Source organism: Panthera uncia (genome assembly GCF_023721935.1).
Source record: "Panthera uncia isolate 11264 chromosome C1 unlocalized genomic scaffold, Puncia_PCG_1.0 HiC_scaffold_3, whole genome shotgun sequence".
Classification (NCBI taxonomy): domain Eukaryota; kingdom Metazoa; phylum Chordata; class Mammalia; order Carnivora; family Felidae; genus Panthera; species Panthera uncia.
This window is the reverse complement of record NW_026057584.1, coordinates 11,897,774-11,911,856: the sequence shown is the minus strand read 5'-3', so window position 1 is coordinate 11,911,856 and position 14,083 is coordinate 11,897,774. Positions and strand designations below refer to the sequence as shown.

Sequence of the window (14,083 nt, the reverse complement as noted above, 5' to 3'; positions counted from 1 at the left end):
ATTTCAGTAACCCTCATTATTGTTGAAAGCGGTATCTAACTTCAAATGTATGGCTCTTCCTTTTCTCTCTTGGTGAGATCTTTTTGTAAAAAGAAGCCCTTTGCTAAATGGTTAAGTAATGAACTCTTCACAGTTATAATCACTTTTTTTTTCTCATTATTGCTTAAGTTAGATCTAATAAAAATTTACACCGTATAAGTAGGGATTGAACTAAAAATGCAAAATTGTCTTCTTCCCTTTTAGTACTTAAAAAAAAAAAACGTCTCTCAAACTTGAGTTTACCCTCCAAGGAGTATTTACGTGGAAGAAAAGTAGCTGGCATTGGAAGGGTTCCTAGTCTAGTGAGTTATGCTAAAAGATATTGGGTGTGAAGCAGAACTTTGAACTACTTCCTGCACTGCATCTAGATCACAGCCTGGAATCTCCAAAGCTTTTTATTTAGCCACTTACAGACATTCGAGGCATTTGTTATACGCAGTGGATGCGCAGACTTTGGGAAGGCTTGTCATAGGAACAGGCCGGGGCGCCAAGGTTTGCAGTGGTGACAGACACAGATTAAGGGGCTTGACAGATAAGTGGTACCATCTGGTGGGAAGAGCTGGATTTGAGTCCTAAGAATCTAGTTTATGAACATTGCCATCTTGGTTTATCTGTACAGGAAAAACGGAATTTCTTTCTCTGTTTCATGGTTTCACACCGGAACTGCTGAAAGGATTTCTAGTAAACTGGGACAGTTGTGTCTGGAATGATCAGATTTAAAAACTAAGCTAGGGGATGTGTGTGAAATGCACTTTGTGACCTCTGGTGGTGAGAGCACCCCACGTGACTATCCACGTGTGGAGAGGGTCACTTACTAAGCACCTCGGACAGAGAAACCCAGGGCTGCGGGGTGAACATCCCCTGAAAGGGCAGAATCTCCATGGAGCTACTCCTCACATGGGCAGCTCTGTAGAGTCTGCTGCAGAATAGGCAGCAGGATGGTCAGGTGATTTTCCTGGCAAGTGCTTGGGTAGACCAGTTAGTCAATAAACATGGAACTAGGTTTGTCTTCAGACTGTTGTAAGAATTACATGAAACAAATTACACATAACTACTTTGAAAACTGTAAATGTGTGAGATACTAGTTATTACTGGGGAAGTATGTAAATATTATAAGACTTTGAATCCTGGGCTGAAATGCTTGAAGTGGGTCAGATGATGATGGTAAAAATGTAATACCTGCTAACACTGGTATGTTTATTATGTGTGCTTATTATGTTTCAGACTTTGTCCTGCATGGGTTATGGACATTAGCAAGTCTATGAGGCAAGTCTTAGTAGTATTTTGTATGTATTTTATAAATGAGGGAACTTAGGCACAGACTGAGAATTTGAACAAGATCGTAAAATTCCAATCAGTTGAGTCAGGATTTGAACCCAGACCATTAGGCTTCAGAGTCCATTTTATTAACTATGATACTCTTCAGTCTTAGAATGATGTAGTAGAGAACATGATGGATTGGGGGCAGGGAATAACATGATAAGACTGGATTTTCAGTAAATCTAGTCAGTCATTATATAAGTGGATCAGGGGAAGAGTGCCCAGTGAGAAGGGATTGACTTTTGGTCAGGTCTGTTACCACATAGTATATGCCTTTATTAATGGTTCCTCACTTGTCTGGAATATTCTATTGCTTCTTGTGTTATTCTAGTGGTCTTCAATGCCATCCCCCTCAGGGATCAGGGATTCTGCCTTCCGCTTGAATGATACTGATACTTAAGGCAGGCTAGTATAAACAACAGTTGGGCATTATCTCATTAAGATGTGAGCAAGCTTATATTTGTTTTCATTTGGAGAGATGGTAGATGGGGAAAAAGAGGGAGGAGGAGATCTTGTGTCATAAAAACCCAATGTCTGGTAGCTTAAAATGAAAACAATTTAGCCAGTTGGCATTTGGGAGATAGTGTAATGGTTGCATAGAACTAGGTAAGACAATTTCTCAGGTGGTTGTAAAGATGAAGCATATGGGTTGGAGAACCATGGAATAAATGGAGGTCTCAGAAGCCCTCAAAAGAGGAATTGTGCTTTCAACTCCCAGTTTTTTCTGGAACAGAGACCAAGTTGTAGGTGTTTCCATGAATGAAACTTAATTACTGAGAGTGTCACATGTTCATGACTAGATCCCCGTGACCTTCTTAATATAATTTGATTTCAGTGTTCATTTTTTATTCATGAAGTCAGTTTTCATTCATTTGACTGTTTTCATCTCTTTGGATTGCTCTGGCTTTAATATGAAACAAGAGGGGCGCCTGGGTGGCTCAGTCGGCTAAGCATCCAACTCTTGACTTCAGCTCACCGTTTGTGAGATCAAGCCCCACATTAGGCTCCCTGCTGACAATGCGGAGCCTACTTGGGGTTCTCTGTCTCTCCCTCTCTTTCTGCCCCTCCCCTATTTGTGCGTGCCCCCCCCCTCAAAATAAATAAACGTGAAAAAAAATTTTTAAAAATAAGAAAATAGAGAATCCTACTCTGATTCTTTGGCCTGATTTATTGTGACTCAGGAAGCCAGTTAACAGATACAGGTGGCCAGAAAAAATTTGTCTTTTATATTCCACTTGCCATTAAGCAATTATGGTACTATAAGAAAGATTCTACCCTGTACCCCCAAGACTCCCCATTTACTGATCAGCTCAGGTAGATGATTATTCTGGTAAATTGAATACAGTGTAAGGTGTGAAAGCCATACCATCTGCTATTACATTTAATATTTAAATATTAAGTTAATTTTTTTTCCTAATGTTTTTTTATTTTTGAGTGAGACAGAGCACGAGAAGGGGAGAGGCAGAGAGAGAGAGAGGGAGACACAGAATCTGAAGCAGGCTCCAGGCTCTGAGCTGTCAGCACAGAGCCTGATATGGGGCTTGAACCCACAAAGTGTGAGACCATGACCTGAGCTGAAGTCAGAAGCTCAGCCGAGTTAACCATCCAAGAGCCCCTAAGTATTAAGTTTTGAAAACATAATTTACATGTTATTCATGCAACTGTGTATTGCATTTAAAAACCATATATTGCCTCTAAGCTGTATAGGCTTTTTGAAATGTATTCATATATTTGGAAAGAGGAAACAAATTACTTTGCAAGCATTTAGTTAATAAATTCTTGTCTTTCACTAAATGCAAATACATGTTACACTATACCATTCTCTTATTTTCAAAAATGTTTTGGAAATGTGCATTTTGTAATTGGTTCTCTTGGGACCTAAGGAAGCTAATACCTTTTAGGGAAAATAAAATTATGCTAATTATGAAGTTTTATTGGATGAGCAAAGAATTTTATTATTTTGTGCCAGACTCAAATGTTACTGTCGATTGGCCTTCTAGGAAGAAGTAGAGAAAATAAAATAATTTCTTATGTTTGGATTAGAAAAGCCATGAATGATAGGATTCCTGAGAGGCTTAGAGGGGTGAGAAGAAATGGTTTAGTTCAGTTCATTCCTAGAGAAAGTAGATTGTACTAAAACCAAATAAGAAAAAAATGCATTGTGTTTTTGTGTATTTTGACCAGCTGAGTGTGGTATTTATGATGCACTAACTTGTTGTCCAGCTCTCGTAATTTAAAAAGCAGAGGAAGTGCTTATGTTTAACATAATCTGCTATTTCCATAACAGTTTTGCTTCGTTTGAAGCAATAAAACATATTAACAGTTTTGCAATATTTATTGTCACATGAGTGCCTGAGCCAGGCCCCTGCTAGTGAAGTACAGTCAGTCACATTCACTCTCAACACGATACATCCGGGGGGACCGCGGTGCTAAAATCTTGGCATTGTAGGGGCGCCTGGGTGGTTCAGTCAGTTGGGCATGTGACTTTGGCTCAGGTCATGATCTCACAGTTCAGGAGTTTGAGCCCTGCGTGGGGCTCTGTGCTGACAGCTCAGAGCCTGGAGCCTGCTTCGGATTCTGTGTCCCCCCGCTCCTCCCCCACTGGCGCTCTGTCTCTCCCTGTCTCAAAAATAAAAACATTAAAAAAATATGTATATATTTTTAAATCCTGGCAATGTAACCAAAACAATTTCTTTGTGGTTCCATCTTTCTTTCTGAAGCTTTCTTTTGACCTGAGGTTGTTAAACTGTTTCTTGGAGGGAGAGAGAGGTGTGGAGAGAAAGAAAGAAAGAGAGGAGAGAGAGAGAGAGGAGAGAGAGAGAGAGAGAGAGGGAAGGAGGGAGAGGGCGTGAGCTTGTCTGTATGGTTATGTGTGCCTATCAACATGTGTTTATATTACGTTTTAAGCAATGAAAATTTAGGCATTTGCTCAATGTCCTTAGTCATTAGGGAAGTCTAAGTCAGTGCCACCTCACACTCACTCAGATGGCTGTAGTGAGAAAGGTGGATTAAAAACAAGTATGGTTGAGAACGTCGAGAAATTGGAACCCTCATACGCTGCTGGAGGGAATATAAAATGGTACAGAAATGTGGAAAACAGTTTACCAGTTCCTCAAAAAGTTACACATAGAGCTGCCATGTGAACCAGCAATTCCACTCCTAGGTATATATCTAAGTGAACTGAAAACATGTGTGCCTACAAAAAAAAAAAAAAAAAAAGAAAAAAAGAAAAAAAAGACACATGAACATTCGTAGCAGCATTAATCCTTAGAGTCAAGAAGCAGACACAACCCAAATGTCCGTCAGCTGGTCAGTGGATCAACACTGTTACCGCCAGATGCCAAATTGGGAATATAATTCCTAACTGCTGTTTATTCTTGCAGCTTCAGGGTTCTGAATTCTTCTAGAACATTTTAACTGAAAATTGAGACCTATACCACCGTAGTAAATGGTAATGATGAAATACTTTCTGCTTTGTAAGTAGAATTGAAAATCAGTGTAATTAGTTTTTCCCCTTTTTATAAAACTCCTTTCTCTGCCCCTTGAGACACATTGGTTTCCCAAGTTACGAATTCACTTTCTTTTGTTTGTTCTAGCCACTTAGTTTTTCTTATTACATATCTGTTTAATATTTAATTTCTCATTAAAAGTAAATATGGCTAATTTTCCTTTCAGTATTCCAAGAAGCCCTCCATTTCTCTCCGTCACAACTTTGATATAGTGCTGTCTAGTGTGTATTACTACGTAATTCAAATGCCATTTTTTTAATCAAATAGTCCTGGCAAAACAACCTATTAATACATTTTAAATGGATCAGAGGCTTATTTCTATAAAGTTAAGATAAATGCTGTAAACACTGTTCTGGAGCTAAAATGTAAATGGATTCATATGCATAGTTCTGTGGGGAAGGTGGTTCCAGTTTGTAGGAAAAATACTTAGAAATGAACAGATTGTAGCCTTTTCAGTCAGTCTTATTTATTGCATATGGAGTCCTTGGGCACATAACTGATTAAGCACTGACTCTATGCCAGTCACTGTACTAGACTCTGGGTATTCAGTGGTGATCAGAACAGATAAGGTAATTCTGCCCTCGGCCATTTCTGCTGCAACCGTGGAGCTCCTGGTATGGGAGCACAGTGACTGGGGAAGAGACCAGAGAGGTGGGCGGGGTCCTCCTATTTGTCACAGCACGTGGTTGTGGTTAGGAGTTTGGACTTTATTCTGACTTTAATGAGAAGCCATTGCGGGGGAATCCAACTTCAGTTTTATAGGGATTACTGTGGGTGGTGGTGGAAAACTGTTGGTGGGTATGAGGATAAGCAGAGAACCCAGTTAGGGAGTTTGTTGTAATCCAGGCAAGGTATGATTGTGGCTTAGATCGGACTAGGGCTCAAGAGCTAGAAAGAAGTAGATTGACACCCACTGTGGAAGAATTAACTACGTGTGGTGGATGGGATGTGGGGGTCAGGGATTGACGGGGGCGAAGGCGGGTCAAGGATGTTTCCTACATCTCTGACTTGAACGGCTGGGGAGCGGGAAATTCTGTGTCCTGAGATGATGAATATGGAAGCAGAATTAGAAGGGATGATCCAGTGTTCAGCAGGGGGGCAGGTTGACCATGTGGGGAAGGATGGGTTTGAGGTGGGGGGAGTGCAGGGACTAGCCTGCTCTTCCTTGGGCTGTGGTAACTGCTTTATGGTCTGGGTACAAGCTAGAATAAATAAATTACTTCCCAAACCAAACACACTGAACTGGTTTCCAGCTCATAGACGAGTCGCTGTAACCCATCATGCCTCTGTGGTCTGTTATAGTTCCTCAGTCTGAAGATTTTTATGTATTAGATGAGCAGGAGAAAACAACATTCATTTATGGTCAGTGCTCACTTACTGTGATCTCTTCCCTTTGGTATTCCTAGAACTGTGCCTGCCTGGCCCACAAGGTCAGGTTATAGATTTCATCTTCACATGGACCATGTGGATTTTCTGTTACCATGTTACAGGCTGCATCCCTTACTTCTTAAGGCTGACTCGATAGCTTTATGCGGAAGGAAAGTGGGCCATAGAGTTGGTATGAAATATGCCCATTTATCTTTGCTGCATAAAACCCCTGACTTCTAATTCTACCCACACTGGTATTCTAGAGGCCTTTATTTGGAAATGTGGGACTCAAATATATATTCTGCACATCTCACATCGGCTATGGTTATAATCTGCCTTTGCATTAAGTATACGTTTGTTGCAGGTGTGAACCACACCATTTTAGTCATCCTTTGATTTTCTACAGCCAATGTTTTTATTTCTTTCAGCAAATAGAAACGGATTATGTAGAGGCTGAGATTATAAGTGTTGCATCCTTTGCTGTACCCCTACTGCCTGGCATAGAGACTGGCATGCTTTTGGCACTTGATGTTTATTAAATCAATGAGGGACAGAAGAAATGGCTAAGTAGACATTTTGTGAGAAGGAGGGGTAATTCAGTTTTCAGAAACCAAGAGATCAGACAGGCTGTATTCTTCCTGTAAGATTATGATCCTGAAACGTACTGAAAAATCCAGGCTGCAGAATATAAATGTAGGGGATCGAAATGACAGAAAGGATTTTAGAAACCATGAGAGTGGAGTTCCATGAGCATGTGCAAAAGAGAGCAAGGATAGAGGAAAAGGGAAAAGCAGAGGAAGGGGGATTGGAAGGAGGGGTGGCGGTACAGGAGGGCACAGTGTCCAGGAGGCAGGAGGCGTCACCAGCTGGAGATGGTGGTGAGAAGGGACACGGATGGAAAGGGACCTTTGGATTTGGGCAGAAGTCAAGCAAGTGTAATATGAGCCTGAGTGCACAGTGTGATATGAGATTGGGGAAATTCCATTGTCTTTTTGTTCATATTCCTCATCACTAATGATTCCAGTCAAGGAGTCAAGGGGGGGCATTTTCTTTCTTTTTTTTTTTTAATTTTTATTCTTTATTTTCATTTTTCTAATATTTATTCTTTATTTTATTTTTATTTTTTATTTTTTATACTTTTATTAATTTTTTTTTTTTTTTTTTTTTTGACTGAGAGGAAGAGAGCAGGGGAGGGGCGGAGAGAGAAGGGGACAGAGGATCCACAGTGGGCCTGGTGCTGACAGCAGAGAGCCTGATGCAGGGCTCGGACTCATGAACCATGAGATCACAACCTGAGTCAAAGTTGGATGCCTAACCAACTGAGCCACCCAGGCGCCCCAAGGGGGAATTTTTCTTAAGCAAAGACATAATTAGTTTTGATTTCCTCCTGTGCACAACCTGGCATCATAGGACACTCTTTATATTGAGATTGAAGGGTTCGTTTTGTGATTTCTTATAAGCCGATTACTTAATGTTTAAGGCTGTATTTTTCCATTGCTCCTTTTATAGGTATTGAGGTTTGATATTAAAATTATTTAGGGAATGTTGCAAAAAAAAAGTCACAGTAGTTGGAGATTTGAAAGTCGACTTGAATGTCAATGTGAAAAATATAGACTGTTTCTCTAAAATAACCCGGGAGCTGATCTTCAGTTGAAATTTTATTAAGTTCTGTAGTTCATGAGAATGGTAGTGAACTATGTTAATAAGCCCATAGCAATAAAGAACCTTGGGCTGTGCTAATAATGCGGGTATACACATACACACATGCATGCACACAAGCGTAATTTTTTCTGGGTCATTTCCTAGAATCCATATGGGAGGAAGATAGGGAGTACATTTGCACCTTATTAAGATGCTACAGTTTGCAAAACTTGCCCACATAAGTGGGCTTACCTTACAGTAATCAAAAAATGTGTCTACTGTGTATTTGACATCTGCTGCTTTCCAGACGTATTACAGTAATCCTGGGAGGGAGGTATTATCATTCCTAATTTAAAGTGAAGAAAGTAAAGTTCAGAGAGTTTTGAAGTAATTTGCTCTAGGTCACAAAGGTTATAAAGTAGAATTATACCCATTTTTAGCCCGAAGCCCATGTACCTTCTAACATTCTGTCTGAATGAGAATCTTTAGGGTATCAGAGTAAGTCATGTATTTGGTTGGGAGCCCAAGAACCTCCATAGAGTAAAAACCACTAGATGAGAACTTTTGCAGCATCCTGGCCCCAATCTGCCTATTTACCCTTATCTGCAACTGACATTTTTCTTCTTTCTTCCTGTTATGATGGACGAGGCTGTTCCCTCCAAGGACTTAAGTTCTTATCTTTTGCGTCTTTAGTCTGTGGCTCTTTCTTTACTAACTTCTTCCCGTAAGCCTAAGCTAGTCCCTCACCAAAGGAAATCCCTTCAGTATTGGTGAGTAATTGCTGTGTAACATACCAGTCTAACACTTGGTGAAGTTACAGTATGATTTATTTAGCTCATTGTTCTGTGGGTCAGCAAATTAGGCCGGGCTGTGCTGGATTCACGTCTTGTCTGTGGTCAGCTGCTGGTCAGCTAGACAGCTTTGCTTCAGGGGCATTAGCTGGCTAGTGGTCAGGGCCATAACGGTGCCTGGAGCTTGTGTCTTCCCTCATCCAGCAGGCTAGCCCAGACTCGGCCACTTGGTTGCTTCAGGGGGGTTCAAGAGAAAGCAGAAGGCTGTCAGTCATCTCGAGGGCTACATTCAGAATTAGTGTCCTTTTGTTTGCGATCTACCAGCCAGAGGAAGTCACAAGGCCAGCCCAGGTTCAGGGGGTGGAGACGTAGTGCTGAACTGGGTGCTCTGTCTCGTTGCTACCTCTATTTCACTCCGTTAAGACCACAGTCCTGTTACCACTTCGAGTTGGGGCTTCCTCTGTCACTGAGCTTAAAATATAGCATGGCAGTTGTTGGCTTACTTCTTAGTAGAAGGTGACCTCCTTAAAGACAGTGACCGTTTGAATCTAGGATTTGGCACATAGCAAGAAATTTTAAAAAAGCAGAAGTTTTTGTGAAGATAAAGCATCCTAGCAGTTGATAACTGACAATATGGAGTAGAAGATAGTAAATGATTGCATTTTAAAACCTGCCGGTGGAAGTTTAAAACTTTGGGGCTAAATAAATAAATAAATAAATAAAAAATAAAAACTTTTGGGCAGACTTTACCGAATATATCAAAATTGAATATTTCTTTAAAAAAATTAAGGTGGTAAAGAGAATCTTGCCCAGCATTCTGAGTAGAAATCATTATTAAATATCTACATACTATCTTTTAGGATTTTTTTTTATTAGGTTGCAAGTTTATTTATAAGGAAGACAAGTCATATTTTCATGGCATATTTGTCACAGAAAGCATACCCATCCATTAACTGGTCCATTGGGATTTGGGTGAAATGTTCTGTTTTAGAATGTAAGATGAGGGAGGACATCAGCTAGCATCCTGGATGTTGGTTTGGAAGACATTGATAATAAATGTTTCTGTCAGACAGGAGGTGTGAGATATATATGCATATATACACATATACATATATATACACATATGTGTATATTTATACATATATATGTATACATATGTACTTGTATGTATATATAACGTAAGCTCATCTTCAAATGAGTATGTCTTATTGGCGCATTAAGTCTTAATTAGTGGATTTTCATGTGCATTTTATTTTATGTTTTAGGTTCAGCTCCCTGTATATCTTCCCAGATGCCTAAAACCTGACCACATTTTCCCGTCACTGGGTTGATATCTAACCATGCAGCGGAGATCAAGAGGAATTAATACTGGACTTATTCTGCTCCTTTCTCAAATCTTCCATGTTGGGGTCAACAATATTCCACCTGTCACCCTAGCAACTTTGGCTGTCAACATCTGGTTCTTCTTGAGTCCTCTGAAGCCACTGTTGGGCTCCTGCCTTAGTGTGGAGACGTGTTACCAGCAGAAAGACTGGCAGCGCTTACTGCTTTCTCCTTTTCACCATGCAGACGATTGGCATTTGTATTTCAATATGGCATCCATGCTATGGAAAGGAATCAACCTGGAAAGGAGACTGGGAAGTAAATGGTTTGCCTATGTCATCGTCACATTCTCGCTACTCACCGGGGTGGTGTACCTATTGTTGGAATTTGCTCTTGCAGAATTTATGAATGAACCTGGCTTCAGAAGGAACTGTGCTGTAGGTTTCTCAGGTAAGGCAGATAGATTTCTAAAGTAGCATGCATGAAGACAGAGAGGTGTGGCTGTTGCCATTTTATGAAATGTGGGTCCCTATTTGGCGAGGGAACTGAATTCTGAGGGGCTAAAGATTGCCGGGGCTTGGATTTTGGAGAGAAGGATGATTGGAACACAGGAGGGACATAGATCTTGCTCTTAATCTATGTTAATCATTCACTGATTAACTGCCTCATTCACTCTTGGACAATTTGTTTGGACCAGGGTCTGCTCGAAGGTAGTTTTGTTAGGAGATGTAGTTCTAGAAACATGTGCTTGCTCCATCATGGTGGGGCCAAGGAGAGACCCGCTGGTGTATCTGTGATAAGGAGTTCTCTAAAACATTGAGTATGCCTCTCAATGACTTCATTAAAATGCACCACACCCTACCATGACATGCGTGCCATGTTTTAACAACTATGATAGTCACTCTGTATGTATCTCATAGGACTGAAATTGCCATTGGGGCTTAAAGTAGGTGTTCTAAGAATTAGAATGTGAAGGGGAGGAGGGAAAGAGTCCTGCAACAGAAGGAAATCTAACTCTTTTCTCTACCCTCCCTGCCATCCATCCCCCTTCCCTCTAAGATACATCCTCATGCAACCAGTTGTGGGAGAAGAAAGAAAACATGTCCTGCCCTCAACACATCTTTCCACAGAGGTTCAAAATATACACATTACTGCTATTTTTTTTTATTGAGTTGAAAAATCACATAGCTTAAAATTAACGATTCTGAAGTGAACAATTCAGTGGCATTTAGTACCATTTAAGGTATTTTATTCCCATTCTGTGGGTTATATATTTTCTAGCATACTGAAAGTCACCACGACCTTCTGTGTTAAGAAACATCAGAAGAACAATTGCCTTGAACATTTTGAACATTGTCTTTCTACCAAAAGCTGGGTCGACTTGTAAAGAATAGAGTGTATTTCAAAGCAAGAAGTTGGATATAGTCAAATAATCATTTTTACATTCAGTTCATTTTCTTTGTAAATGTTGATTGTCTCCACATTTGGATTCTTGATATTTGTATGCTCTTTATTCTCTTCTAGGAGTTTTGTTTGCTTTGAAAGTTCTTAACAACCATTATTGCCCTGGAGGCTTTGCCAACGTTTTGGGCTTTCCTGTACCCAACAGATTTGCTTGTTGGGCAGAACTTGTGGCTATTCATTTCATCTCGCCAGGGTAAGTGTTTATTCTCAGAGTATACAAATGAAGAACCTGATGTTCCATGGAGAAAGAATTGCAATAATAATGAGGTAACCAGAGGTTTCTTTACAGCAAAGTTGATTCTTTAAGGGCAGCATTGAGCTGACTCTGACTCATTTTCACATCAGACATTCCTGAGTTTGAGTCCTGTCCACTATGAGTCCTGTGACTTTTGGTAAACTTGTCCTATCTGAGTTTCAGTTTCCTTGCCCTGGAAGTAAGAATAAGAGAACCTGATATACAGATTGGAAGGATCAACATTAATGTGCATTGATTCTAATAATAGTAATGCAAAAAAGCACATAGAGACCACATAATTATAAAGATAAAAATCACAAGATGTGTTGGTTCAGTTGGTCCACAAGATGTGTGAAGCCATTTTTCTTGGGAAGTGCCTTGGTAATAGAACTCTTAAAACAAAACAAAACAAATAGTCCTTACTCACAACTTCTTGGTAATAGAACTCTTTAAACGAAAGACTTTACTCACAACTTTACTCAGTATATAAAATATAAAATGGATCAACTGTGAATGGTTTAGGGTTGAGAGGAAGCACGGGGCCCCATTCCTTTTGCTTAACCCCCGTGTTGCTGTGGTTGCCTTAGAGGTACCTCCCTAGCACCTGAGGGCTCCAAGGAATACAGTTTAAGAACCGCTGATTAAGATGCATCCTTTCCTTTTCAGATGAGGACAAGAAAAGTCAGGAGGTTAAGGTGCTTTTTAAAACAGCTCATGGTAGACACTAGCATAATAAGAATTAGGACCTCCAGACTCCTGGTCTGGTGATCCTGCCTGGGGTGCTGCGCGTTCCCACTTTGGTTCCTCTCCCTGTTTTTGCTTAGAAAAAGGAGGGTGAGGGGCACCTGGGTGGCTCAGTCAGTTAAGCATCTGACTCTTGGTTTCAGCTCGGGTCTTGAACTCACATTTTGTGAGACAGTGTGGAGTTTGCTTGGGATTCCCTCTCTCTGCCCCTCTCCCACTCCAGCTCTGTCCCTCTCTCTCAAAATACATAAAGAAACTTAAAAAAAAAAAAAAAAGGAAAAAGGAGGGTGAATTGTGTTATTCTCCCACATCTTCTACCAGTTTCACTTCTCTTCATCTATATATGCTATTGGAAGCACATGGGGTTTTTTTGTTTATTTTTACCATGGGGACCTGGATGCTGTTTGGAGAAGGGGGAAATTCAGGAAGATTCAGGAAGAAGTGAGGAGGATTTTTTTTTTCTCTCCTTTTCTTTTCAGACAGGGGTCTTATTTTGCTTTTGGTTCGTGTGGCCGTGTTGGGTGTTGTACTTTATCTGGGAATTTTCTCTGTGGGCTGTGCGTCAGCCCCGTAACCTGAAGTTCCTTCTTTCATGCTAATTTTCCATCATGGGCAACCATTGCCAGCTGGTCGGTAAAAGGCAGCGATGTGACCACTGAGCACCACTCATTTGCAACTGTATTGTTACCTCGTGACAGTTCCATGAAGAAAGCCTAACAAAATCTTCAAAGTTTTCTTTGAAAAAGGGTCCAGCAATGTCTGTCCCTTATCTGAACAGCCCGCTCGCTCTATACCTTGTCACTCACAGCTCCCTGACTTGCTTGATGTGACTTGGTCCTCTGTGTGGAGGAGAGACTGTTGTTTGTGACCACAACACCCAACATTCATATTGAAATTACTCCCTCTGATACTTCAACTTTTATTCTATGATGGATCCATTGAATAGCAGTGCCTTTAATATTCTCATGCAACCATTTCAGAAGACTTCTCAATCATCGTGCACTTTATTTTTTTTTAGGGTCCCCCCTCCCTTTCCACGGAAAAGACATGGTTCCATTTTTAGGTAACATGCTTATTCTGCACGGAGGGACCCAATATTCTGAGCCTGGGAATTAGATGACATTTTCCTATCTTTGAAGCTGGAAAGAATAAATCTTTTTGGTTTTTAAGATTTGACTACTTTGAATGATAAACTTACTTCTGATGCCCAAGCATCTGCTTATGCCGGTGTCTAAATAAAGACCCAGCTAAACACTGGTCCAGGAAACTAAGAAGCGAGTGCTTCTTTGAGATGGATCTTGGAAGAATGGAAGAAACCAGAGCTCTCTTGGCTCTACATTGTTATTCTCCTAGTGGTTGTCAATTAGAATTTGCACTGGGAAAACACTGTAAATCTTTAGAACAAAGCCTGCTTTATTGTCAGACTTAATGAGCTGCCCTCTGGGGAGAGAAAAAAATCTGCCAAGCAAACATTTGGTGGACCTCTGTGTTTTATGAAAGCCACGGAATTAGTAATTTCCCCCAGTTACAGCGTGTTATGGAGGGAAGCCACTCCAAACACCCAGCCATTAGGCACTGTGAGGGGTTGGGATTGAAGTAATAGCACTCATTTGCTGGTGCCTTTGCTTTTCACAGTACTTGCTTGTACC

The 14,083-nt window shown here is 40.6% G+C and overlaps 1 protein-coding gene across 5 annotated transcripts in view; it reads left to right on the top strand.

Annotated features, from left to right (window-relative positions):
* Positions 1–14,083, top strand: part of RHBDD1 (rhomboid domain containing 1) — a 173,256-nt gene that overhangs the window by 17,454 nt on the left and 141,719 nt on the right. For all 5 annotated transcript variants that reach the window (XR_007454258.1, XM_049614791.1, XM_049614790.1 and 2 more), the window contains exons 2-3: positions 9,934–10,441; positions 11,516–11,648. Coding sequence is in view for 4 of the 5 variants with exons in the window: in XM_049614791.1 (XP_049470748.1) it covers positions 10,009–10,441; positions 11,516–11,648 (566 nt within the window). In the remaining variant the exon portion in view is untranslated. The remainder of the gene's footprint in view (positions 1–9,933; positions 10,442–11,515; positions 11,649–14,083) is intronic.